At 33.9% G+C, this 27,979-nt stretch overlaps 3 protein-coding genes across 11 annotated transcripts; 1 reads left to right on the top strand and 2 right to left on the bottom strand.

Annotated features, from left to right (window-relative positions):
- Window positions 1-1,425: 1,425 nt before the first annotated feature.
- Window positions 1,426-12,301, bottom strand: eIF2Bdelta (eukaryotic translation initiation factor 2B subunit delta). Of its 7 annotated transcripts, XM_085190873.1 has the most exons (12): window positions 8,714-8,864; window positions 8,595-8,629; window positions 8,067-8,166; window positions 6,077-6,675; window positions 5,656-5,811; window positions 5,066-5,196; window positions 4,322-4,421; window positions 3,760-3,939; window positions 3,223-3,350; window positions 2,662-2,839; window positions 2,010-2,190; window positions 1,426-1,664 (listed from the first exon to the last, which is right to left on the bottom strand). In XM_085190873.1, exons 2-12 carry the CDS (start codon window positions 8,607-8,609, stop codon window positions 1,459-1,461), a joined length of 1,974 nt encoding a protein of 657 aa, XP_085046999.1. In that variant the 5' UTR covers window positions 8,610-8,629; window positions 8,714-8,864; the 3' UTR covers window positions 1,426-1,458. The 7 variants fall into 7 exon arrangements, with proteins under 7 accessions (XP_085046999.1, XP_085047001.1, XP_085047004.1 ...); XM_085190875.1 differs by lacking the exons at window positions 8,595-8,629; window positions 8,714-8,864 and adding an exon at window positions 12,172-12,301; XM_085190878.1 differs by lacking the exons at window positions 8,595-8,629; window positions 8,714-8,864 and adding an exon at window positions 12,172-12,301 and having other exon boundaries at window positions 8,080-8,166.
- Galk (N-acetylgalactosamine kinase) lies at window positions 9,360-12,310 on the bottom strand. Of its 2 annotated transcripts, none has more exons than XM_085190880.1 (2): window positions 12,172-12,310; window positions 9,360-11,117 (listed from the first exon to the last, which is right to left on the bottom strand). In XM_085190880.1, exon 2 carries the CDS (start codon window positions 11,039-11,041, stop codon window positions 9,587-9,589), a length of 1,455 nt encoding a protein of 484 aa, XP_085047006.1. In that variant the 5' UTR covers window positions 11,042-11,117; window positions 12,172-12,310; the 3' UTR covers window positions 9,360-9,586. The 2 variants fall into 2 exon arrangements, with proteins under 2 accessions (XP_085047006.1, XP_085047007.1); XM_085190881.1 differs by lacking the exon at window positions 12,172-12,310 and adding an exon at window positions 11,382-11,400.
- A 484-nt stretch (window positions 12,311-12,794) lies between these two features.
- On the top strand, window positions 12,795-27,718 carry LOC146535951 (uncharacterized). 2 transcript variants are annotated; one of them, XM_085190883.1, is made up of 8 exons: window positions 12,795-13,072; window positions 13,414-13,542; window positions 13,612-13,781; window positions 17,813-17,975; window positions 18,142-18,222; window positions 20,360-20,515; window positions 21,051-21,168; window positions 26,062-27,718. In XM_085190883.1, the coding sequence occupies exons 1-8, from the start codon at window positions 12,953-12,955 to the stop codon at window positions 26,319-26,321; spliced, it is 1,197 nt and encodes a 398-aa protein (XP_085047009.1). In that variant the 5' UTR covers window positions 12,795-12,952; the 3' UTR covers window positions 26,322-27,718. The 2 variants fall into 2 exon arrangements, with proteins under 2 accessions (XP_085047009.1, XP_085047008.1); XM_085190882.1 differs by having other exon boundaries at window positions 18,142-18,366.
- The last annotated feature ends 261 nt before the right edge of the window (window positions 27,719-27,979 follow it).

The following is a 27,979-nucleotide window of genomic DNA, read 5'->3' as shown; positions in this document are numbered from 1 at the left end:
GTGAGTATTGTGAGTAAAATTAATACAATAAAATGAAACTACATGTGGTAATCTATAGAATATAAAGAATATTTAAATTGTTATATATTCTTTGTTAAACTATAGACAATGAAAACCTAGTGCCAAGAGATTCATTTCTCTCATTGTGCTGAACTCCCAAGTCACAACCATGAACAATAAATATATTTTAAATAACCAGAACGATTGCAGACGTTGCACAGAATTGTAAATATTCAAACACCAGTAATTTACTTTGAAGTTAATTAAAACATTAATTTCGGATTATTAATGAATATTCCGATAGTCCATACAATATTATTAAAGGAAATATCGTTAGCTCATTTACAACGACTGGCACTAAGTGTACATTTGGTTCAATAGTAACTTTGAAATGCAAACTGTTTTTATATAATATAATATCAATTTTAAAGTATTGTTTTTTATTTAAACATAGATTTTTTTTATCAGATTCAATCTGTATTCCGCACACAACAAGGTAGACAGAGGGAGCCTACTGTTAAGACACTCCGCCCTCCACTTTCCGCCGAATTCTGGGGACATTGCGTGTTGAGTGGTGGAACTCAACGCCACGCTTTGCCTTGACACCAGAGCGAAGAAATCGAAATATAATTTAGTCACACCATTGTGCCGCTGCGCCACGACGGCCTCTTCATTTTTATAAAACATAAAAATACAAAATTTATTAAAACAGTTTTCAAGTGCTTCTTGCGACCTTTAGGTATATTATTCAATTAAAAGAAGCTCATTGACAATTGTCACTGGCGTACGTTGGATTTGTAAGGTTTGAAATCGGAAAAATGTTTACATTTTTATATTTAAAACTAGCGGGCCCGGACGCGGCTACGCCTGCTTGAAATATAAGAATATCATTTCTATAGAAATATAATTTCAATCTAGATGAAATGCTAAAAGTGACTATTATATTTATTTTCATAAGGATGAATATCAAAATGACGCGGTAACGAACGCGGTCGCGTAGCGACGACGGTTGTTATTAACATGGCAGAATAAATTGCATGTCAAATTAGAAAGTATTTTAATTTATTAGTATATATGTGTAATGTAATATTATATAGCCTATAGCACTTCTGAAGAATGCAGCTTTCATACAAAACAAAAACAAAGTAAATCGATCCAGTAGATCCAGAGATCTTAGCGTTCAAACAAACAAACAAACAAACTCTTCCGCTTTATTATATTAGTATAGATTGCACTGAGACGTTGTCCCCCTTCTCCTCATTTCAATTCATCCGTAATGTTTCAAAGGTTGTCTGGTAGAGATTGCTTAAAGCAATAAGACCGCCTTTGCATACGTGTTTTTCTTTTATTTTTATTTGTTGTTATATATTTCTTTTACGTGTGCAATAAAGTATATTCTATTCTAAATAATTGTACAAAATGCTATTAAATTCAATGTATTTATTTAAATCCAAAGTTTTATAGTGCATATTCGGACATTTTGTATCGCACCACTACAGGCGCGCTGGTACAAGGCAAGACTGCCAGTTCAGTAACAACGGCCGTTACCAAGGAAGGCGGTGTTACATCGTAAGTTAAATTAAGCAATGATAAGTTGGGGTTCGATTTCCAGTCCTTTAGAGGCGAGTTGTCATCTGTTTTGTCTATCAAGTCGTCTGGATCACCTGAAATATTTTTTTTATATTATGAAAATAAATAAAACAGCTTCACGCTGTATCCCGCACACAGCAAGGTAGGCAGGCAGAACCTAGTGCTAAGAAACTCCTTTCCCCAGTTTTCGCCTAATTCTGGAGGCATTACGTGTTGACTAGCGGAACTCACGCCGCGCTTTGCCTCGATACCAGAGCGAAGAAATGGATATATAAATTTAAATAATGATATTTCAGGCTCTTTGTAATTATATTACATCTACATTTGTTTCTATAATTTTTGAGTTAGAATAGATAACACGCAACGTAACACTACACCATCTAAAAAAAGGAAAAAAAGCTAAAGAAAAGTAAACAAACCAATCTCATTATAAACGAAAGCATCAGTTTGCACATTATCTGCAAACTTGTGGGTTTCGCATGCTACCAACAATGGTACGTTGTGGGCTCGAGCTGATAACGCGGCTGATAACGTGCCGGCAGGAGCTAGTACCGCACCGTTGATAAGGAGGGACGCACAACCAACTATTACTTTGTTCATCTGTAGAAAAAAAAGATAGGAATTAATAATCAAGATAAAAAAAATGTAAATAAGTTTTTGAATGTTGAATAAGTTACCAACGCTTCACTAAAGCGCCTCAGACCTGAGAAGAACCTGCGCAACTAACTCAGCAGGTCTTCCTTCTTTATAATCTGTCAATAAGAAACAAGAGCACTCAAGTGATTCAACGTGTGAACTTGATAATCTCACTTTACACCACTATTAGTCCTCACTTAGATATACCTATGCACATTCAAGAAATATATATTTTATAACGCTATATTGCCACATCTAATATTAAAAAATCACGGCACATGAGCGCGCTGTCCAGTAAATTATATGACCACATTATACCCTACACACACATTCAACACAAAGTAAAAAAAAACAAACAAAAGAGTTCTAATATTCGACATACACCCTACATAATTTCTCCTTAGCCATATAGACAACACAAAAACAAAAACCAACATGTCGCATGAGCGCACTGAGCGCGGAGATGTCCGCGTAGAGGGCGCAGACGCCGCGCGCGCGTAGACGGCGCAACAGTTCTGCGGCGCCGCCGCCCACGCGCGCGCCCACCACCACTGCGCGGAAACGCACGCCCGCCACGTGCGCCGATACCAGGATACGCTCCACTAGGGATGAGCTGGGGAAGAGACAATCATGATATATTACTTTTTAGAAAACGTATAAACGGCTCCATTTGATTTATATGTTTTCTAAAAAGTATTCTTCTTTCCTAATAATTCCTGTGGAATAATATTTTAAAATGTTAAAAATTATATATTAATTATTTTTTTATAACTTCACGCTGTATCCCGCATGTAGAAGTGGGAGCAAAGTGAACCTAATGTGTAAGACACTGTTCCTCAGGCAGAGAAATAAAAATATTCTCAGAGATAGATTTTTAACTTACTACCTGGTATAATTTAATTTTAAAAAAATAATATTTATGTTATCAAAACTACATTATTTCTGCGTACTCTGAAGTATTGTAAGAAAAAATAAAATTAGATTCAAAATAAATACCATCCATAAGTGAGTATGTTATCCCCATCGCATATCTTCTTGCGTACCGCAATACTGATGGCCTCGCCTGCCATTTCTATTTGCTCGTGTATGTAGCGATCGATTTCTTCTTGTAGACGTTTCTTTGCCTGTGTGTATTTAAGTGGGTTTAAATTTAAAGAAAATATGAAATTATATTATTTTCAAAAACTTATATAACATATACATGTATAGAGGCCTGTCATCTTCCCCTAGGCTTGTAAATTCAAATTCAAAATATTTATTATTCAAATAAACTATAAAAGCACTTTTGAATTTTTAAAGGTTCTAGAATTTAATTACAAAAGTACATGAATAAATGTATGTTAAAAATTTATCTTTACAAATATTAATTAAAGTTTAGATATATGCACTAAACCAGTTTTTCTCATACATTTATCGATTATCCCAAAACCTGACCACAACAATCAATCTGACTAATCAAGTTTCTACTATACATACATACTCGTACATAGATTGACAAACCTAAGTACAATTACAGTATGTAAAAATACTAACATCAAATTCATCCACATCACTGGGAAGCTGCGTTATATGATGTCTCAAATGTTTGAGTGCGTTAACTTGAGCAGCAGACGGAGGCCTCATAGCCCACAGGAATGAGGCACAATCGGCCACAGCCGCTTCTAGCCCACGGGAAAGTTCTGTACGCGCTGGTAATGTATAATCTCGTATCATCTGAAATAAAATAAAAAACAAGTTCACGCTGTATCCGGCACACAGCAGGGTAGGCAGAGGGAACCTAGTGTTAAGACACTCCGTTCTCCACTTTCTTATTTCAAAATGATTTTCACTTTAAGATAAATATGAGGCCGCTGTGATGCAGAACATAAGCGTGTGACTGTAAGCGCGATAGTTGTGGGATTCCCGCTCCGGAAGATGAAATAGCTTTAATTTTTATTTTATCGCGTTGGTTATAAAGAGTTGCCGCAAGCAGCAAGTGAGACGCATGCACACAGTAGTCTCCGCAGATTCCCAGGTTCGCTCTGCTATGTGTCGGAAAGTGTAAGCTGAAAAAAAATTAAAACAATAAAATTAAAAAAGAAAAAAATACAATAACCTTCTTCAAAGCATCTAATAACGCAATACATCTCGCATTAGATCCGGTGACGACATGATTCGCTAATTGAACACCTAACTTTTTGACTGCTGGATGTAAACTGAAAATTATTTTAAAAAATACATTAAATGTAATAAAAAAAAACAAGTTTGTAACGCTATGTTTAAAATTGTGTTATATTAATATTAGCGATCTAAGTGCGGCTTCGGCCGCTTAAGCTAACTGTTATATAACAGTCAAATGCCGTGCAGCCAAATTATACAAAATGTTTATATAAATTGTAGCATATATATAAATAACATATAAATGTTATCCTAAGTCTTGTAACTGTAAAGTTACATCTAAATTCGTTCAGCAGTTTTTGCGTGAAAGTGTTACAAAGGTTCACAATTAATATTAGAAGGATATTTTCCAATTATGTTAATATATCTCTGACTGACTGCGACAAATGAGAGAATTCTTCTTTATTGTATTCATTATTTTCAGAAAAAGTGTATGTCATACGGTTGTGGGTTCGATCCCCGCTCGAGGAAGTGAAATATTTATTTACGTTTATATTTCCATTTTTTCGCTCTGGTGCAAAGCGCGGCGTTAAGTTCTGCCACTCAAGACGCAATGCCTCCAGAATTTTGCAGAAAGTGTCTTAACACTAGGTTCCCTCTACCCTGCTGTGTGCGGGATGATACAGCTTAAAGCTGAAAAAAAAAACATTAACAATATTTTAAAAAAATATAATATAATTACTTTATATTAATTGCCATTTGCTTCAACGACTCCTTATCGTGCTCCGTATGGAGGTGTTGGAACCAATTCATCTTTTGCATACTTTGAGATTTTGGCTTTGACTTTTCTACAGATTTTGGTTTGGATTTTTCCTATAAAATTCATAAAAAACAACAGTGTCATAACTAAAAAGTACATTTGCAATAAAAATTGTGTAAAAAACAATTTTGAAAATATTTTTGCCAGTTGTGGTGCAGGGGCACAAACAAGCTTGTGACTGTAAACGTGACAGGTTGTTGGTTGGGTTCCCACTGGAGGAACTTTAACATTTTTCATTTCCATTTTCTTTGCTCCATGTTTTTAATTATTGTGAAACAACACAATCACTACAAAGTTTTCATTCAATTATATGCACATTTAAAAATATTATTAAGTTAAATAAATTCATAATATATAATCATGCATCAAATAAGATTCAATCAATGAAGCATTTCAAAATTCAAGTCAACTTAACTGAATTATCAGATTTTGAATAAACTTTTTATTGCAATTTTTAGAATAAAAGTTATTTAATGTAATATTTTTCATTAAATATTATCTAGTTAACTCACTTCTTTAGGTACACTAAGAGACTTATTAGTTTCTACTTTAGTTTCTGCCTTTTGTTTAGTAGTTTGTGCGGATTGTTTTGCTGCCCTTTGAGCTTCTTGCTTGGCACGTCTTTCTGCTCTCAGTTCAGCCTTACTTTTTTCGGGTTCGTCTTTAGTCTGTAAGAAAATATATATTAATATATATATAAATATAAACAACAAATACAAATATAAAATTGACTGGAAGCATTTATTAACATAATAAGACCCACAACAGTGTTTTTTTAAATTTGTCATTTTGTCTGTGCTTTTGTGCATGCTAATTTAAATGCAGTTTTCGCTATAAAAATGATAATTTTATTAAACATAAAAGTAATACACATTTTTTACATAAATAAGAAAACTTTTTTTTTAAATACTTATAAGTAAAATTGATACTTACTTTCCGAAGTCCCAAGTCTATAGCAATAACTTTGTCTGTAACAGCTTGAACATCCTTTGCAACATTAACTATATCCTTCAATGTATCGTAAACTTCCTTTACTGTTAAATCATTAACAGGTTTTTCATTATCAGATTTATTGTCGCCACATTTATCATTAACTTGGAAATCATATTTTGGTTTATCATCAACCAATTTATTATTATCATTAGTTTTCTTTTTAGCTTGTTTCGCTGCTTTTTTTGCAGCCCTTTCGGATTTGATAGTTTCTTTAGATATTTCATTATCTTTTGCAATATTCTCTGTAACAAATGCTGCTCTGTCGACTTCATCTTTACTTTTAGAGAATTCAGCCATTATTTTTGATTCTTCATGTTTATTTTCTTCTATATTTACTGAGATCTCACTTTTTGGCTTACTCCCACTTGGCTTAGTGGATGGACTTACATTTTCTTTTGTAGCAGTAATGTTACTATCTTTTAGTTTTGCTTTTTGTTTTGCTAATTTTTTAGCTTCTCTTGCAGCTTTGACTTCTTCTCTTGATTTCTCGAGTTCATTATTTAACATTTTTGTTTCTTTTATATTGTTTGGTTCTGCTTCTATAATACACATTAATCAATAATAATATTATGTAAATATTAACCTTTAAGTATGGACGTCGGGTCTGACAGACCAGACAGTTCTACGAATTCTACAAATCGGCCACTTCTCGGTGACGTCCGCCACTGAGTCTCTCAGTACCTTTCGTATTAATGACAAAATGAATGTAGATAGCAGTGGTTGTGTCTCTGGGTTCAAAACACGTGAGTATTTAACTTTCTAAACGGGGCCTGGGTCTGTCAGACCCGACGTCCATGTTTCCCATACATGAATGATTTCAAAACGCCATATATTTTTATAATATTACAAAATATACTTTAATATTTTAATTGTATTATTTGTATTCAAATGTTTTTATTGTTTTATATCATATATTATTTGGCATTGTTTGTTATATATTTTAGTAATATAAATATTATTTACCTAAAAAAGATTCAATTTTTTTAGTTTATATGATAAAATGGAAAAAAATGATCGACCTAGCACGTCAGGGACAAAAATATCGGTACTTTATAATCAACATCAAACAAAAGAATTGGACGACGACATTTTATAAAGAAAATAGCACTTTATCAAATAAAAAGACGCGTTTTGTATACTAAACTACTCTAAGAATTGAGAATGACTTTGACTCGTGTTTCACGATCTGATCTATCATTTTTTGAACATGAAGCTAAAAAAATAGTTTTGGGATCTTGAAAAACATGTACACTTTGCCCCCAAAAGATATATAGAAACACAACACATACTTATGTTGACTGCAATCGTCCTGTTTGCCTACAATGTTGAAAGCCATTGTGTATTGATGTTCAATAATACCCTATCTTGAGGTGTTGTCAAAATTTTTATTTTATAACAAAAGATGTAATTTCTTTATTTTTTTTATTTGTTAGACTTTATATTTTGTTAAAAAAATATTTATTTTATTATCTGTCTTTTTTTTATAGTATTATTTTCTTAAGAGTCATCCCATGTGGCCAAAGACTGAAATTGTGACTTTAAGTTACTTAAATCGTTGTGATGCGTAAACTTTAATAAAAAGCGATTTTATTTATATTGATTTTGTTTGATTTGAGGCTATTCATGTAAACTAAAAGATAAAATTGTTTTCTTCCTTTAAAAAACAGTCGGAATATGACCAATAAATACACTGGTCTGACAGACCCGACGTCCATATGTATGTTATAAAAAAGTCACGTCCATAGTTAAAGGTTAAGTAAAATGAAGTTCACAAAGTATTATTTTTCTTTCCAGAATTTAGAAGCAAATTAAAAAAAACTTTTCTAATCCAAACCACTGTCTATGTTTTTTTTAAATAGAATGTTCCATTAACAAAAAGCTATAAAAATTAAACTTTTTAGTTAGAATCAGTTAGTACTGTATTTCATACTTAAATTTCTTGCCTGTTGTAACTTCTTTCTTCTTAATCTTCTTTTTTTAGCAGTGGTAATTGTTGTGCAAATAAAACTCTCTTCCACTAAAGGATCACTCTGAAGATGTAATAAATATACTTTATTATAATTCATAGTTTTTTTGCTTCCTACTGTATTTGAGATATAGCAGAGTAAGTAGAGAATATTATTTTAGTGTTTAGACATCTTTTCTCACAACCACCCAATTTTGGAGACTTTACATTTTAAGTGGCAAAACCTAACTTTGCGCTTTGTCTTCTTATCTAAGTACTGATATGAAAATAATTCATTTGTCTAACTGCCACTGCTACAGCCTTAAATTGCTTTTAAATGAAGTCTTATTCTGATACACTAATGATTTATGAAACAAAATGAATTTATCAAAATGGTTTTCATGATAAATGTAAAAAATAGTCCATGTATACTTTACATAAATGATTTTTTTACTTCAAGTATCATTTTATAAGATAACCTAAAAATGTGATAATCTTAATAATAAAAAATACCTTAAGTAAACCCATTGCTGGTTATCCTTAGTAAGCTATGAAATAAATGAATAAGAAAAATATTAGGAAAATTACATGTAAAATCGAGATTTCTATTATTTACATTTAAGTTTACTTACCTAACGACTTATTGAACTTTGTTTTTAGTAGAGAGCTACAGAAAACAAATTATAATAAATCCAACTGACAAAATGTACATTTAAACATTACATACATAATAAAACGTGTAACCTTAATGGTTTTATAAATTTTGTTAGCCAAATATAGAAATTTACGAGACGTCTTACGTCATTAGACAACACGTATTTATGTTTATGATTTTATTTTGACAACTTGACGTTGACAAATAGCTTTTTTTTTATCAGGAGTTAGGACAAGGAACATGTACCTTCTATATAGAGTCGACATCAATTTGACGAATTTGAATTTTCTTTTTACATATAATTACGTATAATTTATAGATATGTACGTGTGTTACGGTACTTAATAGTATTATTCCCATACAATAATAGAAAAAAAAAGGCTGGACTAGATATGTAAGAATATTTTTTGTTAAAAAAATCAGAAATGACCATGAGCCCCGGGCGCTACTCCCAAAGGAGCCCTAAATGGTCCGCAAAACTGTTTAAATATATATACTTTCCGCCGATTTCTAGTTATAAGGAAAATAAACATATTTCTTTTCCCGAGTGAAAATCATGGGTTCAATTTCCACCGTCGCGTTTACAATTCACTTAAACATTTTAAAATAAAACAAACAAAATCTCAAGATATCAGAACAAAAAACAAGTTTTGTTTTATTTATTACATAATAATTTTAAAATGCGATTGTAATTCTAAATTCTTTCACACAATATCTTATTTTTAAAATAAACTATTTTAAATATAAAAAAATAATAAATTACGAAAAATACATATATGACTATCATTAGTGGTGGTAAAACAAATTTTTCTACGTACATTTTAACATAATAATAAATAATGATTATTCATTAATTTACATAAATAACTGCACCATAGTTAGGACTAGTTGCGAATACGTACGATTTGGCGGAAGTTTTGTCAATATTACAATGTTTTATGTAAAATTCATTTATTAACAATTCAATATAATCGTTAATCTTATCATTTGGACACAGCGCTACTATACATCCGCCCCACCCGGCACCAGTTAGCCGTGAATGGATGCCCATTTGTTTAGACATATCTACTAGAATATCTAGATTTTCATGAGAACATTCGTATAACGTTTTTAAACTTTGATGGCTGTTGGACATTAACTCTCCTAATTTAGTTAAGGTATCGTTGATATCTCCACAATTATTTAAATTACCATTTCCATTAAACGCACCGTTCAATTCACCGTTTTTTACGGAATTTGTACAAATACTACGAAATGCATCGACTCTCAAAGCTTCCTCGTAAACGTGCAAAGCTCTCTGTTTAAGCTTGAACTCCTTCAAATGTATCGTGTTGGGAGTTAAGTAAAAATTACTCATTTCATCTTCAGTAATTTTTAAAATAGAACAGACTTCCTCCTTGGAATATGTTTCCTTTGGTAGTTTTTCATATACTAGTGTGATCATCTGTTCTAAATTTTTATTTAGTATTTTTTGTACTTGGCTTAATGTAATAATGTTATGATCATTCACCTCATCTGTGGACAAAGCTAATATTTTTGCTGCGAGTCTGCATTCTATAACACGTCGATTATAGTCATTAGTTGCAGCTTTATTTAATTCAGATAAGCTATGAGCTACAACAAAAGAAGCGTTTTCAGGTAAAAGAACTTTTGTAGCCTTCAGAGGATTCCAAGTAATATATTGGGCACAGTATTTTTCTGCCAGAAATGCTATAGCCTGATCCATTCCACCCCCTTGAGTACCTATGTACCTTTCACTTTGAGCACAAAGTGATGCTATATCTTTTTTGTTCAAAGACCCATTTTGGGCATACAAAAAGGCCAAACAAGCTGCGCTAACTAATGCTGAAGAACTAGATAGACCCGACGCTGGCGGAATATTTCCATCAATACAAAGTTGAAGACCTCTCGACACTTCGTTATTTAAATATTCCAAAGCTCCTTTGACACCGCAAAGTACATAATTATACCAAAAAGGCTTTCCATTTAAATCCGCTTCAATGTTAATATCGTCATAATTTTTAATATCGAAATCTTTACTCTTATACGCACAATTCTTGTTACGTAAGCATATTTTATAGTCGTCTATTATTTTCCCCGCCACTAGTATATCCTGTTCCAATGCCATTGGCAACACCGGATAGCCGCAATAATCAATATGTTCGCCGATTATATTTACGCGGCCGGGAACACGAGCAATGAAATCCGGTTCACATTCAAATTCTTTAAGAAAATGATCCTTTAGGCCCTGGATGCGTGAATCTGATGGCATATTTAATATAGGTACCGAGTCTTGTCCGTCCATTTTTTGCTAGCCACTGTTTGTAAACAAACAAGTACAGTTACAAAGGAATGTTATCACGCCGGCAGCAAAACTACAACTGGAAATGTTTTGTTCGATCACTTTGTTATCAGTTACCGAGAATACAATGTATATTCATGAAATGATCGTGTATGCACTGTTAGAGAAGCAAAAGTATATCCTACGTTATCACGATATTACACGATATATACAATATATTATATTTGTACATATTATTTACGTATATACACGTCAAATCTTTTTTCACACAATTTATCATGACAAAATTGTAACTAAACGATAATAATAAATACACAAAATTAATTAATTTATCTAGTCTAACCTAAAAGACCTAAATCCAATCAGCGACGCGGCACGCGACGCACTAGCGAACAATAAACTTGACATTTAATTTTAATATTTAATATGTAATCGTGCCGAATGCGGATGTACCGTTAGAATTTATTTGTTTCTAACAGGTTCACAAAAATGCTTATCACTTTATTTACAAAGCACCTTTAACTTTTCTTTTCTTTAAACATCTTCAACTTTAACTATTTATAAGTCTTACTTTAAATTGTTATGAAAACAATGAATATGAGAACAATGTATTTAAGGCAGGCGTTTTTAATAGAAGATAAAATGAGAATATTTTATTCTTACAATATATGTTTCTATTATTTGTAGAAAAAAAATATTCAAAGATATAATATAAAATAATATAGTATAAAAGTACAGATTTCCAGACGCCGGAAAATTGCACTGAATTTTAATTTTATTAATATATATTCCATGTCACCTAATAAACGCTCTTTAATATTCTTATCATTAATGAATTAAAGCGTCCTTATCATATAGGTAACATAAATGATTTCAAAACATTTAATTTAAGTATCCACTTAATGTTCAATGACATTCTAATTTCCATTTAATTATATCTTTAATCTTTCGTGCTGTACACAAACAGTTACTGTTTTTATCAGTAATTTTACAATAATTCAAGAGCTTTCAGGGATAACCTCATTTCTATATCAGCTCGATTGTTTCTTTTTATATACCACTTTAAGGCCCAAGATCCCAAAGCCGCCAGACCTACTTCATAGTCTGATATGTAGTTAAGACGGTATACTTACTTATTAACTTAAGGTACACGTCCAGCTCCGTTAAAGTAGAAACGCTAGTTATTAAATATGTTTTAAGAATAATGTAAAATATGTATGTTTATTATTACCAGACCCTTTATGTGGGCCGTTTCCTTGGTCAAAGGTTCTTAAGGTTGTTTAAAAACATGTATTGTGTTATTAGAACCTCGAAACACAAATTTGTTATTCTTTGGACTGGGATTGAACCTGCAACCAATGTTCTTAAAATAGCTAGGCCTATGGCCTCAATAAATAAATTTTAGTAAATTTCTATTTTCTCTGTATTGAATAAATATATCAAAATTCTCTATAAAACATCATCTATGTTATTGACAATAATTTCTCAACAAGCAAGAGTAACTTCTATTGTCACTAAAACTACCTGCAATTAGTTTCATGTTTTCGGCTACTGCTGGTTACAATAAAGTAAAATATGCTATAAAATAAAAAAAATATGATTTATTTTAAAAAATATTGAAAGTTTACCATCTTAATGTGAATATATTGTTACATTGTTTTGTCTTTACATTTTTTCTTAATATAAAAGTATCTAAGGAATTTTATCAAAAAATATAGCGATTTAATTTTGGACAAAATGGCAACACCAGGGACAGTGTTTTTATTTTTGTGTAAGTGCCAATTTTTTTATCTGCAACTATAAACTATATTTATGGTCTGTACCATATTGTTTGTATGATTGATTGATAAATTCTTTACTTATTTGTTGTAAATAATCAATGAGTTTGTAAATATCTTGCCTTGATAAGTAATAATGGCGCACCTATTAGACTTTAATAAGATTTGTCGGGCTTGTTTGTCTGATACGGGCCCTTTAAAGGATTTATTTACATCTTGTTCTGCTGGTGTATTTAAGTATTGCACTTCCGTTGAGGTAAATATGACTAGTGATATTATACATTAGTTTGTTTAATATTTAATGATGAAATATTAAGTTATTCTCCTCTCGAACATTGAAGTTTATCGTATTACATATACATTGATCAAATATTTATTGTTCTTATTTACGGTTCTTCTATTGATTTTCTTTGTTCTGTATATATTCAATGAGTAAAATAAAAATTTATGGAACCTTTGATTTGCTAAAGTATTGAATTGAATTCTTGATATATGACGTTTCGAGGAGCTAAAGTATTTTTAATGTAGTAAAAGCACATTTCTTTTTTGGTATCATCATATCTACTCTACTGTTTATTAACTTATAGTCATTTACAGGTTTCAGATTCAGATGCTCTTCCAAAACTTATTTGTCAAACATGTCTGGATTTGTTGAACAAGTTATATTATTTCAAACAAGTAGTAGTAAGGTCCAATGTTATATTGAAACAGCAGTGCAAGTTACAGGTATGTTAATAATAATTATTAATGGTGATAATTTTAAATTCACTTTTACAAATTGTCGTTTTTTATTAGAATTTACAAACGAAAAATGATCAGTCTACAAATGAAGGAAATGACATTGTAGAAGTAAATATAACAGAACTTGGTGATGAAGTTAAAATGCATGAAAATACTATGACCATGGAAAATATAGACAATTCAGATAAAACAGAGAAACCCTCTGCAGATGCTATTCTTATCAGGTAAAAAGGTATAGCTTTATGTTAAAATATCACATCTGTGTGACATATCACATGAGTTTTTGTTTCTATAACAAGCTAATGATGTATAAAACTATATATAGTTCTTTGGTATCCTGAATCCGAGTAGAAAGTGTAAAAAGGAGAGTGCAGTTCTCACTGCCTACTCTGCTGTTTAAAGCTGAATAAAATTACTGAGATATAATCCAACTGAGAACAATTTATTATTTATTTTTTTAGCTTTACACTATATCCTTCTCACATTTTGCTGGTTGAGGTCAGTAGGGCTCAGGGGCAAGTGCATGCAACTGTAATAGTAACAAGTCCCAGGTTCAATTCTTTTTTCATTTTCCACACTCGAGTGGTTTCATATTAGGCCTCATAAGCCAAGCATGCTCCTGAGATCGGACGTGTCTTATTGAAAACTTTCTCTTTTTTTAAGTAATTACCATACAAAAATATTTTAAAAAAGTAATCAAATTTCATAGTATTGACATTTTTTAAAAATATATTTACTGTACAACATCTATTACTATTTAAACCTTCTGTTTAGTTTCTTATTTTTACATTTCCAGCATGCCAGTTAAGCTCAATTTACTTCGTATTAATTATGTTATATGAGGAAAAAATATATTGTTTTACATACTGTATCCTGCTCTCATAGAGCAGAATAGGCAAATGGAAACTACTGTTAAGACGGATTGTCTTAACTTATTGTCTTAATTATATTCTTCTTCTTCCTGGCATTAATCCCGGCTATTACCGGGGTCTGCCTTCCTACTTAACCTACTCCACTTTGCACGATCTTTTGCGTCCTCGGTGGTTAGACCATTGGCTCTCATGTCCTGCATCACGACATCCAACCAGCGCTTCCTTGGGCGTCCGGGAGGTCGCGCCCCAGGAACTTGGATAGCAAGGCACTTGCGTCCGACATAGTTCTTAGGCCGGCGCGTAACGTGGCCAAACCATCTCAAGCGACGCTCTTGGAGCTTATCCGCTACGTCACGGACCCCAAGACTACCTCGAATGAATGTGTTGCGTATGCGGTCAGACCGCGTTACGCCGTACATCCACCTCAGCATCTTCATTTCCGTGACGTGAAGCTCCTGAGTGTGCCGAGATAGTGCTGGCCAACATTCGCTGCCGTATAAAAGAACCGGTCGGACGATGCTCTTGTATATCAGCCCCTTGAGCTTGGGCGGTATTCTGCGGTCGCAGACCACACCAGTGGCCTCCCGCCATTTGGCCCAAGCAGCGCTTATCCGGCCATGGACATCGTGGTCGATGCCTCCAGACTCGTGCATAACGGATCCAAGGTACCTGAACTTCTCCGACTTAGCGGCTGGCTCAGGACCTATAAGGATGGTGCTCGAGTCCCGGCTCCCGCATGTACTCTGTCTTCGACACATTTAGTTTAAGACCGCCGTTCTCAAGCGTACTCTTCCAGAGGTTCACTTTACGCTCCAGCGTCAGTCGGTTCTCGGCAATGAGTGCTATGTCGTCGGCATACATCATCAGCCATGGAGGATGGTCCTGGATGTGAGCCGAGACAGTATCGAGCACTACATTGAATAAGAACGGACTAAGAGCCGAGCCCTGGTGAACCCCCACTGTAATCGGGAAGGGTCTAGTGTCGCCAACAGCAGTCCTAACCATAGAAGCGGAATCGTGGTACATGCCCCTGATAATCTCAATATAGGCCTCAGGGATCCCTTTGGATCGCAATGCCCACCAGATACACTGACGAGGCACACAGTCAAAGGCCTTCTGCAGATCTAAAAAGGCCACGTGCAGAGCTCTCCTTTTTTCCCTGTATGCCTCCATCAAAGTTCTGAGGGCGAAAATGGCGTCCATGGTGCCCGACCCTGGCTGAAATCCATATTGAGACTCAGAGACAGTACACTCTCGGCGGAGCCTGAGGTCGATCATGCGCTCGAAGAGCTTCATGGTATGACTCATAAGCTTAATGCCCCTATAACTACCACAATCTTGAACACTGCCCCTTCCCTTGTAAATAGGGGTAATAAAGCTAAGCCGCCACTGATGCGGCATCTTACCAGTGTTCAAGATATGGTTAAAAAGGTCAGTAAGCATGAGTACACCAAGAGCCCAACGATTTCCACGCTTCGATCGGAATGTCGTCAGGTCCCACCGCTTTTCCGTTCTTCATGCGTCGAAGGAAATTACGTGTTTCGTCTAGGGTTATTGGGGCAATAAGTCCGAGGTTAGGCGGTGGGTCGTGATGAAGACTGCATGGGTGCTGAGTATTCAGCAACTCCTGGAAGTAGCTTCTCCACCTCTCCTTCACAGAGTCATGATTACAGAGCAGCGTGCCCTGGGAATCTCTGACGCAAAGACATTTTGCGATATCTTGCGTCACTTTATCCCGGGAACGTGCCAGTTTGTAAATGAGCTTCTGCCCCTCCACAATTTCAAGTTTATCATACAATGGTGACAAACTCTCACTGCGGGCTCTGGCTACAGCTCTTTTACTGGCACGTTTAGCTACTGTGTACTCCAGTCTGTCTTCAGGAGAGTTGGATTCCTGCCACTTCTTAAAGGCAGCCTTCTTTTCACGAGTCACCTCCTGGACCTCGTCATTCCACCACCATGTCTCCTTGTCGATGACACGTCCTCCCCTAGAAACGCCAAGAACTCGCCTGCCTGCCGCAATGATTGCCGACTGAGCCCGATCCCAAGCCTCCTGAGCAGTCTCGGTGTTAGTCGAAAGATTATGACTTTTCACCTCTGCCAGGAAGTCGGTCTGCATCGGTCCATTCAGCAACCACCACTTGATGCGAGGCCTACGTTTCTCGGCTACTTTCTTCTTCGGAGTGACGTTAAAGTCCATGACAAGAAGACGATGTTGGGCCGTTAGGCTTTCGCCTGGAATGACCTTACAGTTAGTTACCCTGCCCATATGACACCGTCTGGTCAATAAGTAGTCTATTTGAGTTGGGTGGGACCCGCACTTATACGTGATAAGGTGCTGAGAATTCTTTTGGAAGAACGTATTCACGACGGCCAGATCAGACGCAATACAGGTTCTCAGAATGTTTTCTCCCTCTGCATTGCGAAGACCGTGCCCAAAACCCCTGTGAACACGTTCATACGGCTCAGCAGCCTTACCGACGTGCCCGTTCAAGTCCCCCCCAACTAAGACCACTTCGGTACACGGCACAGCAAGTAGCACCCCTTCATACTGCTCCCAGAATGTCTCCTTTTCGGCCGCGCTACATCCCGCCTGGGGAGCATAGGCACTGATTAAGTTTGTGATAACGCCCTTAATCAGTACCCTCACTCGCATCAAGCGGTCGGAGCGACGGTCAACTTCAAGGAGCCCATTCTGAAGCTCTTCAGAAAGCACTACCGCTACACCGTTTCTACCCGAAGGTGACCCAGTGTATATAAGCCGGTAACCCTGTCCGATGTTACGGGACTTATTGCCCTTCCAGCGTGTTTCCTGGAGGAAGGCACACTGGACCCGACGTCTCATGAGTACATCTGCGAGTTCCCTGCATCGTCCGGTCAGAGAGCCAATATTCCACGTTGCAAAGCGGAGTTTCCGGCTGGGGACTAGCGTCTTTAGCCGTGCCCGTACATGACACGGTAGCCCTTGCCCACTTGTCGCAGGTGTAGGGCGATGTGCCTGCGCGTCGTTTTGCGGCGACGCCCTAGCCGTACCCAGTCTTTTGCTTTTTCGGTCCATTTAAGTGGCGGTTGGCGGTTTTTAAATGGAGCGACTGCCGTCTGACCTCCAAAACCCCTTTGTGGGGACAAAAAACCGAGGGGAGAGGAAAATAGAAGGGGTAGGATAGGTAAAAGGAGGGAGCTAAGGAAAAGAGGAGGGGAAGGGGGGGAGTTAGGACACCATTCTTACGGACTGGATGAGGATGTAAGAGTGGCGGCTCGAGGATCCGGGGTCGCGTACCCGTATGCCCACAAACAAATATCGGACAGATATTAGTCAGGACATCCTCTGGATAACATTGTAACATTGTCTTAATTATATTATAAACAAATAAATCTTTCAGTCAGATATTGCAAAGACGAAGGAGACGAGGTCCCGGAAGACCCCCGAAAGACCCTGATGGTCCGAAGCGAAGACGGGAAAGGATGAAATGTATGAAATGTGGCAAGAGCTTCCAAAAGTATGAGAACTTTGAAGCTCATATGCGAGGACATTTTGGGAAGAAGGTATTTTATATTTAAATTTTTGTTTAATTGAAATATCTACTGTTAGCAAACTCGTGTAAAAGAGGGTGGATATGGGAGAAAAGGACTATAAAAGAAATGGAATTGTCAATAGAACAAACACATTTTGTCTCATTTTACAAAACAAGAAAATATTTGTAATTTCCAGCCGGACATAAAGTGCAAGCAGTGCGACAAGACGTTCCTGTCGCTGCGCAGCCTCAGCTCGCACGCGCGCATCCACTCCGCGGTACGCAAGTATCAATGCCCGGCGTGCGGCAAGAGCTTCGCCTACCTCAACGTGCTCAAGAACCACGAGCTGATACACGCTGGTGTTAAACGTCACCACTGCAACATATGCGATGCGAAGTTCGTCCAGCCCTACAATTTGAAGGTTAGAATTTGGTTGGGTCTGTTTTTGGAGTGTGGATTGAGGGATTTTTTTTCGTTCTTTTTTTAGGTCTAGTCTTTAACTTGTTGTGTATTTATTCTTCTTATTTGAAGGTTAGGTTTTGTGGATTTTTTGGTAAAACGTGGATGAGGGTTTTTTTTGTAAAAAGATTTAGGTGTAATTCTTTAAAATTTATTTTTGACTCAGAATCAGCTTGAAAAAATGTTGGTTGTTGAGTACATGCTGTTCTAGAAAGAAAATCTTAATTTATTTTGTTATTAACAATATGCTTAAAAGATATTTGATCTACCTAATTAACAAGTTTTGAAAATATTCCATAATTTAAGATTCCATAATTAAGGTGAAATATCAAGGCAAACAAACATAGTGACAAGATCTTCTGGTCTTTTCTGGTTCTTGCTGCAGTTTATTATTTTCTATTTAATTGTAACTTTAAGCCGATATAATATAATTTTGTAATAAGTTTCATATAGTACAACTTTAGGTTTTCTTGTTTTTAACCTGTCCAGTATTTATATATTGCGCTTCTAAGTTGTAGGCTTAGGACGGCCTTGTATACTTTCAAGTTTCTTTGTGTATCATTTGCAAGCATCTTCTAATGAATTACTGGTTCATTTATACTACGCAACCTTAAATAGAGCTGTTGGCATATTTCACATATTTTTTGAATGCCTGTCTTCTGTGTGAATGCAAATCTCAATTTATGTTATCGTCTTTTGGGATTTCGCTATTTTTAGTCTTATTGGTGGTCATGTTTCTTTTCTGAACGTAAAAATAACATGAGTGAATAACTTTTGATTAACATGAATTATGCATATATTTTTTAAATATTTTTCTAATTTTTCAATATGTATTTGTAAATGTTCTGATACAGTTGCAGGATTTTCGTGAATGGATAATAGAATTAAATTCATTACATGTTTTATAAATGGAATGTCTTTTTTTATATAAAATTATGTAACCGCGTTAAATACTTTAAATAAAATAAGTTTGGGATAAATCCTTTCATTTTCAATTACTTGACAAAGACTCTCAATCCACTCCTCTGTTTTAAAGGACATTCAATCCTATTGAATGAAGTCTGCAATTTGAAGTTCAGTATTAAATGCAGCTGTCACACGAACTTCATATAGTCTAAGGTTTGTCATAAAGATACATGGTGGGTAGAAGTAAAAAATATAAATAAATATTTATTTCACAAATAATGTGTGTTTAGTCTATAAATAAATATGACAAAATGAAAACAATTGTCTTTTCTAACTATCTGACTTCAATTATCATTTTATGTACCTAATATACTTTTTAAATTTTGAAATGCTGGAAGTATGGACTTCTACATACCATTGTATAGGATATATGACTATTGATTATTCTTTATACCAATCCGTTGATTGAAAAATAATTGTAAATTTTATTTTAAGGTATAACATACAAAAATAGTCCTGTATCTTAATAGTATTATTAATAAGTCAATAGAAGATGTTGTCTAAAGGCGAGGTTTGGGGTGATCTTCAGTTCAGGTATTGTTTTTATTATACCTTATGCTGGTTCAATAAGTTTCATAAAGATTTTAAAGGTAAGTGACTTTTATATTTTTTACTGTGTTGGTGGTAACGTAATTTAAAGTAGAATATCTTATTTTTATACTGGTTGACTGGAAAAAATCTCTTATAGAGATAAGTCCACCTTTGTACACGAAATGTCTTTATATATTGTTTATTATGTATTTTTTTTAGTGCAATAAAGAATATAATATTATTAATGGTATCATTTGAAAATATAATAAAATATAAATAAGACAGTAACATATCTAATTTAATTAATATTATAATTTATATAACCAAGATCTTATTTCTGCTTTGCAAAACCAAGTAACTAAACGATCAAAACAATAACCTTAAATATATGCAAAAATGGTAGGATTTCCAAAATCGAACCCGCAACCACCTGCCTATAATTTGCAACTCTTATACAGATGCATCTAGAAACGCACAACAACCAGAAGAACTACAGCTGTTCCCAATGCGGGAAGAAGTTCGCGCAACCCGGCAACCTCAAGATACATCTGATACGACACACCGGGATCAAGAACTACGCGTGCACTATGTGTGATATGAGGTTTTATATAAAGGTATATTGTTTTTTTTTTAGCTTTACGCCGTATCCAGGGTAGACAGTGAGAACTTTGTGTTCAAGCCCACCGTTTCTCACTCTCCACCGAATTTTCGAGGCATTGCATGTTGAGTTCAACGGCGTTGAGTTCGGCGTTCAGAGAGTCAAAAGTTTTGATATAATTATCAAAATTTTTGATAATTATATCAAAACTTCTGACTTTGATAAAATATAGCAGACGATAAAGAGAACTTACATTTAAATTCACTCCTGTCTCTTGACGTTTCTTACTAAGCATGAGAGAAATTATTAAAACATAATGGTTTCCCTGTCATTGTCATGAAAGATTATGAACAAGATGGTCCTACAGCTACACTTTTTTAAATTTCACAATATATTTTGCATGAAGAAGGATATTAATTGCAACAATTCGTTCCCTGCTGTCCGCCCAATTTTTCAGACATTGTGTGATGAATGGCGGAACTAAATGCCGTGTTTTGTCGCGTTACCATAGCAAGGAGATTTTATATTAATTTATTTATATTTAATTGTAGGCTGATCTAGTGAAGCATATGAGGTCACATTCCGCTGAAAAGCCCTTCTCGTGTCAACTCTGTGATAAAACATTTAAAAGTAGAAGTTTCCAGGCAATACATATGCGGACGCATACTGGTCAGTATTTTTTTAGGTTCATACTGTATATCTCGCATATAGCAGGGTAGGCAAAGGCTATCTAATGTTAAGACACCCTGTTCCCCACTGCATGTTGAGTGGCGGAATTCAACGCCGCGTTTTGTGTTGTTGCCAGACTGGGATATATGAAAATAATTCGCACTTGGCACCCCGAGTGGGAATCGAACCTACAACTGTCGTGTTTGCAGTCATACGCTGTGCCGATGCGCCACAGTTGCCTCAAGTATATTTCTGTAATTGTATAAAATTTTTCTTAAATATTCTGATGTATGTAATGGTCTAACCCTATATTTACACAGATGTGTTTATTTGTATTATTAAAAGCAGTCTGATACAAAGTAAAATAAATTGAAAAAGATTGGTTCGTTAAGGTACTATCGTCTTAGATATGGCTAGCAAAAAAAAGGTTTTTAAAATTAACTGACCAATGATGTTTGAATTTTTATATGATAGGTTTTCCTCATCTGTCATTCGTGACGGTTAGACGTTCAAACTCAAACGGTAGAAAACAAAAAAGGATAATTATGGCAAAGTGTACGCATTGCTCTAAATTGATAGCGAAAAAGAATCCTGGACTTGAATGTAATAAGTGTAGTGTTATAGTGCATGCTACAGCGATATGCTCAGGACTAACAGCTAAACAACTAAATTCTCTGAGATCAGCTGAAAATTTGGAGTGGACGTGCCGTGACTGCTCACAAAAATCACCTCGAAGAGGCTCATTCATTACACCACAAGAAGAAGTAGAGGACGACGAGGAAGTACAACAGCAAAGCTACTATCCATTCGACATGAAAAACTACTTAACGATCTAACAACTGAAATAAACAAAATAATTAAAAAGGAACTAAGGGAAACAAACACTGCTCTCCAATATTGCAGCGAGAAAGTAGACGAATTTCTCGAGTGCATGGAAGCTTTCAAGGACAAAGTAAAACAACTAGAAAAGAAAACCATTGATTTAGAAAATAAATACAAATCTACCGACAATAAAATTTGTGCCTTAGAACAACGTTTAAATGAGTACGAGCAAAAAGAATTAAATAAAAATATCGAAATAATGGGAATACCTTATCTAGAGAACGAAAATTTGGAAGAAATATCAAACGCTATAGCGAAAAAATTACACAAAAACGTGGCAGATATAAAAAAAATCAAGCGGGTACCGACGCCACCTGGGAGATTAGGAAAATTAAAATTCGAAATGTATGATGAAATTAAAAGAAATAATTGGATTAAAGAAGCAAAAACGACTCAAATTTACGTTGACAATATACTAACCACGACAGGCAACAAAGAAATGCATGGACATATTTACATAAGAGAAGAATTAACTTACTATAACAGAACTCTTTTATGGAACGCTAAACAAATATGTAAAGATAAATTTAAATTTGTATGGTGCAAGGAAGGGAAAATACTGGTAAGAAAATCCGAAAAGAGTAAGATTTTTACTATTAGAAGTGATGAAGACCTGAAGGAACTAGTGAAGTAAGCAAGTGACCTTTATTCGATATGCCAATATATATAGTGTTGTTATTAAAATGGCTTCTAGTATAACATCGAATAACATTACAGAGATATATGACTGTGTAGATATTAACGAATATTTTAAACATGTCTCTAAATATAACTGTAATTTAACTTGTATCCACATTAATATAAGGTCGCTTATTAAAAATTTTGTCTATATAGAATTAATTGTCGCCAAGGCTAAAAGAAATATAGATGTTTTAATATTAAGTGAGGTAGGTATAACAGAAAACCTCAGTACACTATTTTATTTGGATGGCTACACTATGTATACACAGCTACGTAATGGTCGCAAAGGAGGTGGGATTATTATGTATATTTCAAAAAAGCATAAATTTAAATTAAACAATCGCGTTACTAAATATTTCGAATGTATCACTGGGCAACTAACGACACCCTCAAAGCGAATTATGTACCTGTGCGCTGTGTACAGACCTCCATCGTATAATGCATTACACTTTATCCGTGAACTAGGTAGTATACTAATTGCTATACCAGATAAGGATCTACTTGTTTTGGGTGACATGAATATAAATCTTCGCTCATACAATAACATCCGTACGCAATATCTTAATTTAATGAGTGAGAATGGTCTTGAGTGTGGGATCTCCGATTATACTAGAATAGAAGCTACAATAGACTACACGTCCAAAACTTGCATAGATCACATCTTTCTGAGATCGCACACACAAGACGCGGTCAGCGCGGCGGTCGCAACTGTACTGGCAGATCATAGACTTACGATCATAACCTGTTTAGAACCAAGCAATATACAGGCTGTTTCTCAATATAAAATAAAATTTGATAATAACATTATACAAAATGAATTAAAAAACGTTAAATGGGAGAGCATATGCAATACGGATTGTCCGAATACAATTTATAAAGAATTAAAATTAAAAATATTACAATGTTATGAAGCGGGAGAATATAAAGTAAAAATAAAAAATTCTAAACGGAATAAACAAAATTGGGTAAACTTTAAGGTTGTAAAAGTATGTAAGGAAAAAGATAGTAAATTTAAGGAATGGAAAAATGATATTAACAATAGGATATTAAAACTTGAGTATACTAAAATAAGAAACAAATGTAATAAAATTATACATCAGCAAAAAGACAAAAGTATTCAAAATGAAATCAGATTACATAAACACAATCAACGAAAAATTTGGGAAATACTTGATAGAATAACAGGTAGAATTAAAGAATCATTAGACAGTGTAATTTTAAAGGCCTTTGATAGTGATGCTACTAAAACAATTGCCGATAATTTTGCTTATGAGTTCAATAATAATATTAAGAATGTAATCTTGAAATGCAAAACTCCACTATTAGACAAGAATTTATAATATGTCGATGAGATTTAAGAAAGCGGAAAAAAAAGATATATGCAAAATTATAAATAATATTAAAACACAAAAATCTGCCGGCGTTGATAATATAAGACCTCTCGATATTAAGTGTATTTGTACAAAAATCACACAAGTCATATGTAAGTTAATCAACACAAGTGTTCATTCGGGCTCTTACCCTGACGAACTAAAAATTGGAATTGTTAGGCCAATTTTCAAAAAAGGATGTAAACAAAATTATAATAATTATCGCCCTATTACAATTCTGCCCGTAATAGATAAAATAATTGAAAAATTTATATCTAATCAAATACACGAATTCTATAAAAGTAATAATATACTAGCTTGTCAACAATTCGGCTTCCAATCCAATAAGAGTACGACACAACTACTATCTGACCTAACCGACTACGTTAATGCAAGCTTAGATAAGAAAAAACACGTTCTAATGGTATTCATAGACTATAGTAAAGCCTTCGACATCCTGCAACATAATATTTTGATAGAAAAATTAGAAAATACAGGCATTAGAGGACCCTTGCTAAGATGGTGTGAAAACTATTTAGCAAATCGAGCATACGTGGTTAAAATAGGTACCGAATACAGCGAAAAAGTCGATGTTACTGATGGCACAGCTCAAGGTTCGGTATTAGGCCCCCTTCACTATCTGGCATATGTAAATGACTTGCAGCATGTAATAGGTAATTGTCAACTGTTCCAATATGCGGATGACACTTGCCTCGTAGCAGCAGACACAGACATTAGGTCAGCTGTGGAAAATCTTCAATGCGACTTTAATTTGCTCTGTAAATGGTCACATGACATAGGTCTAGTAATAAACCCACAAAAAACAAAACTGCTGCATATATGTTCAAGTCACAATAGATTTTTGGGCGAGTACAAAATTATATCTCACGACCACGATTGTATGCATCGTAATAGTATGACCTGTAACTGCAAGGCCATTGATCAAGTTGAAGAGCATTTATATCTAGGGCTTATTATAGACAACAGATTTAATTGGGATAAGCACATTGAATATATATGCAATAAACTACGGCTTATTACAGCAAAACTCTATTTAGTGAAAAACAAACTTCACTTCAAAAATAAATTACAATTATATTCAGCTTTAATGGATAGTATAATTTCATATGGGCTTAGTAGCTACGGTCGAACATTCAGAACTCATGTCAACAAAATTTATAATATTCAATTAAAAACACTTAAAATGATTGCACCATCGTCAGTAAGACAAAAATTCTACCACAATGAACATAAACTTTTCGAGTATTGCAAAGTATTACCAGTACAAGATAAAGTAAAACATATTTTACTTAAAGAAAATTTCTTTTATCACAACAGAAACTTCAAAGAACACAAAATATTAACGAGATCGATTTCAAATAATACAATTGAAACAACTGGAGCAAACAATTTTTATGGTAAAAGGACAACTAACTATATAATCCCAAGACTGATTAATGAAATACCGAAAATCCTCAAAGATAAAATTACTATACATAATATAAAATATAAAATAAAAAATTTTTTCTTATCAAATTATTAAAGTAAAACAATACAAAATAAATATTTAAGAAACGAAACAAAAAAAAATTATAATATATATTTTTTTAAAAGTAACACACTGTAGCTCGACATTTAAAACGTACGCGTAGTTACAAATACGCATCTTTTTCCAACCTACCTCACAATCACATTTTTATTTTTTGTTTTGTTAGTAATTTTGTTTATGTTTGTGTTTGTTAAAAATATTTGTATCTTTGTACAGTTTTTATGTTTTCTGTAACTTAATGTACTTAGGAATGTGCAGTGGTCACACAAGCCAAATCGGGCTTAAGACCGCGAAGAATAATTAATTTTAATGTACTTTGTTATAAATAAATAAAATAAAAAAAAAAAAAAAAAAAAAAAATATATTGTATACATCTATCATGTTTATTTCATATTTATTCTCATATTTCAGGCGAACGACCGTACGCCTGTGATCTGTGCCCTAAGAAATTCATGGCAAGAAAAGACTTGAGGAACCACAGAATGATTCACACTGGAGAGAAACCGCATAAATGTCAACTTTGTAACCAAGCGTTTATACAAAAGTGTGCTTTGAACAGACATATGAAAGGGCACGGGAAAACTAATGAAGATCAAAGTCTTATAAGAGCTCCTTTACCTTTAAATAACACTCCGCCATTACCCGTTGCGTATGCACAGTGGCATAATTGAAAGGACCTTAAATTTATTAATTGAATTAATTAATAATTCAGGCCGACACAAGTGTGTGGCTGTAAACATGACGATTTTGGGTTCGATTCCCACTTGAGAGAACTAATTACCTTATAATTTCATTTCCTCGCTCTGGTAAACAGGCAAAGCACGACGTTTATTTCCGCCCCTCAACACGCAATGCCTACAAAATTAGGGGGAAAGTGAGGGATGGAAGTGTCTTAACACAAGGTTCCCTCTGCCTCACCTTACTAAGTGCGGGATACAGCATTAAGGTAAAAAAATCTGGATTGGATATGGCCGTCTCAAAGCCGTAATTTGTTTTACCACTGCAATATCATATTGAAAAAGTTAAAATATATTTATTATTCCTCCGAGTGGTTGATGAATACACAATTATTCAATGACTTTGTACAATTGAACCATGGCATTAAATATATTTTTTATTAATATAGCGTTTATTCATATTATTGTTCATTATTTTAATATCATAGCGTTATTGGTATTGAATATGTTAAAGTTTTTACATTTGCAAGACTTGAAATCATAAGTAGTAAAATTGACTTTTCTATTGCTTTGTAAATTTTTTTATGAATAAAAATATTGTATGTAATATTAGATACTGTTTAAGTATTACTGTAAAGTAAATAGTACAGAAAAATAAAAAAAATCAATCTAAATAATTCATAATAATAAAGAAATATACAATATCAGGGAAATAGATCACTATATTTATTTTTTACAAAGTCACTTTATATTTTTACCTAATTTATAAAAATAATGAATGGCAGGTTTTTTTGTAGATGAAATAAACAGTTGTCTTTCCTGTTTAATATACATTTTTTAACAATAAAAAAAATTAAGAATCATAAAATCATATGTTGTAGTCATTGAAGTTTAAAAAATATATATAAATTTTATTTACTTTATTTCGAATAATATATGTGTATAGTTCTATAAAAGGAATAAATCATCCATTTTCACTCATGTAGTACATATTGTTAGTAAAGTTATTAAACATATTGTACAAACGTTAAATAATATATAAATTGATTATCTCTTTGTATACAAAAAGCTATACTTCTTTAACTTTTAGTTTCTTTTACAGTATGGTGGATTTTGTGGTCCCCCTTAAATTAGGCCTTCTGAATTTTGGGCATTGTTAATTCGGGAAGAAAAATTTTTTTAAGGAAAGAAGAAAACCTAAAATTACACGCAGTTAGGTTCTCAGGATGATCATGACTCATAATATAACTCATGAAATCCTAAATAAATAAAACAAACACTAAAGAAGTATAGCTTTATTTATATACATGTTAACTAATTAAAATGTCCGTCTGTCTTTATCAGTACAATTCTTACTGGTTAAAAATGTAAAATAAAGCCTACTATTAATATTATGTATATTTTATTTAGCTTCCCGCACATAGCAACATTGCCTGGCATTGAGAACCTGGGAACCTAGTGTGAAAACACCTCGTTCCTATTAAATCACTATCTTTTCCAACTTTCCACTGAAGTTTAGGCATTCCGTGTTGAGTGGCAGAACTCAACGCCGCGGTTTGTCACTTTACCAGAGCAAGGAAATGCAAATATTAAATGTGGCAAGTGGGAATCAAACCCACAACCGTCGCGATTACCATCGAATTTATATAAGT

The sequence above is a fragment of the Heliconius melpomene genome, chromosome 10, assembly GCF_056956725.1.
Source record: "Heliconius melpomene rosina isolate 202511_hmr_F chromosome 10, ASM5695672v1, whole genome shotgun sequence".
NCBI classification, from domain to species: domain Eukaryota; kingdom Metazoa; phylum Arthropoda; class Insecta; order Lepidoptera; family Nymphalidae; genus Heliconius; species Heliconius melpomene.
This window is presented reverse-complemented; position numbering and strand designations above follow the sequence as displayed.

Bases quoted from the DNA above. Each gene is read 5' to 3' on its own strand.
- eIF2Bdelta (XM_085190873.1), bottom strand. The intron at 3,940-4,321 runs GTTATTGTATTT...ATTTTATTTCAG, and splicing joins TATTAGATGCTTTGAAGAAG to ATGATACGAGATTATACATT. The intron at 1,665-2,009 runs GTTTGTTTACTT...AAAATATTTCAG, and splicing joins TTTCGTTTATAATGAGATTG to GTGATCCAGACGACTTGATA.
- Galk (XM_085190880.1), bottom strand. From the start codon at position 11,041: ATGGACGGACAAGACTCGGTACCTATATTAAATATGCCATCAGATTCA.
- LOC146535951 (XM_085190882.1), top strand. From the start codon at position 12,953: ATGGCGCACCTATTAGACTTTAATAAGATTTGTCGGGCTTGTTTGTCT. The intron at 13,073-13,413 runs GTAAATATGACT...AGTCATTTACAG, and splicing joins AGTATTGCACTTCCGTTGAG to GTTTCAGATTCAGATGCTCT. The intron at 20,516-21,050 runs GTATATTGTTTT...ATTTAATTGTAG, and splicing joins ATATGAGGTTTTATATAAAG to GCTGATCTAGTGAAGCATAT.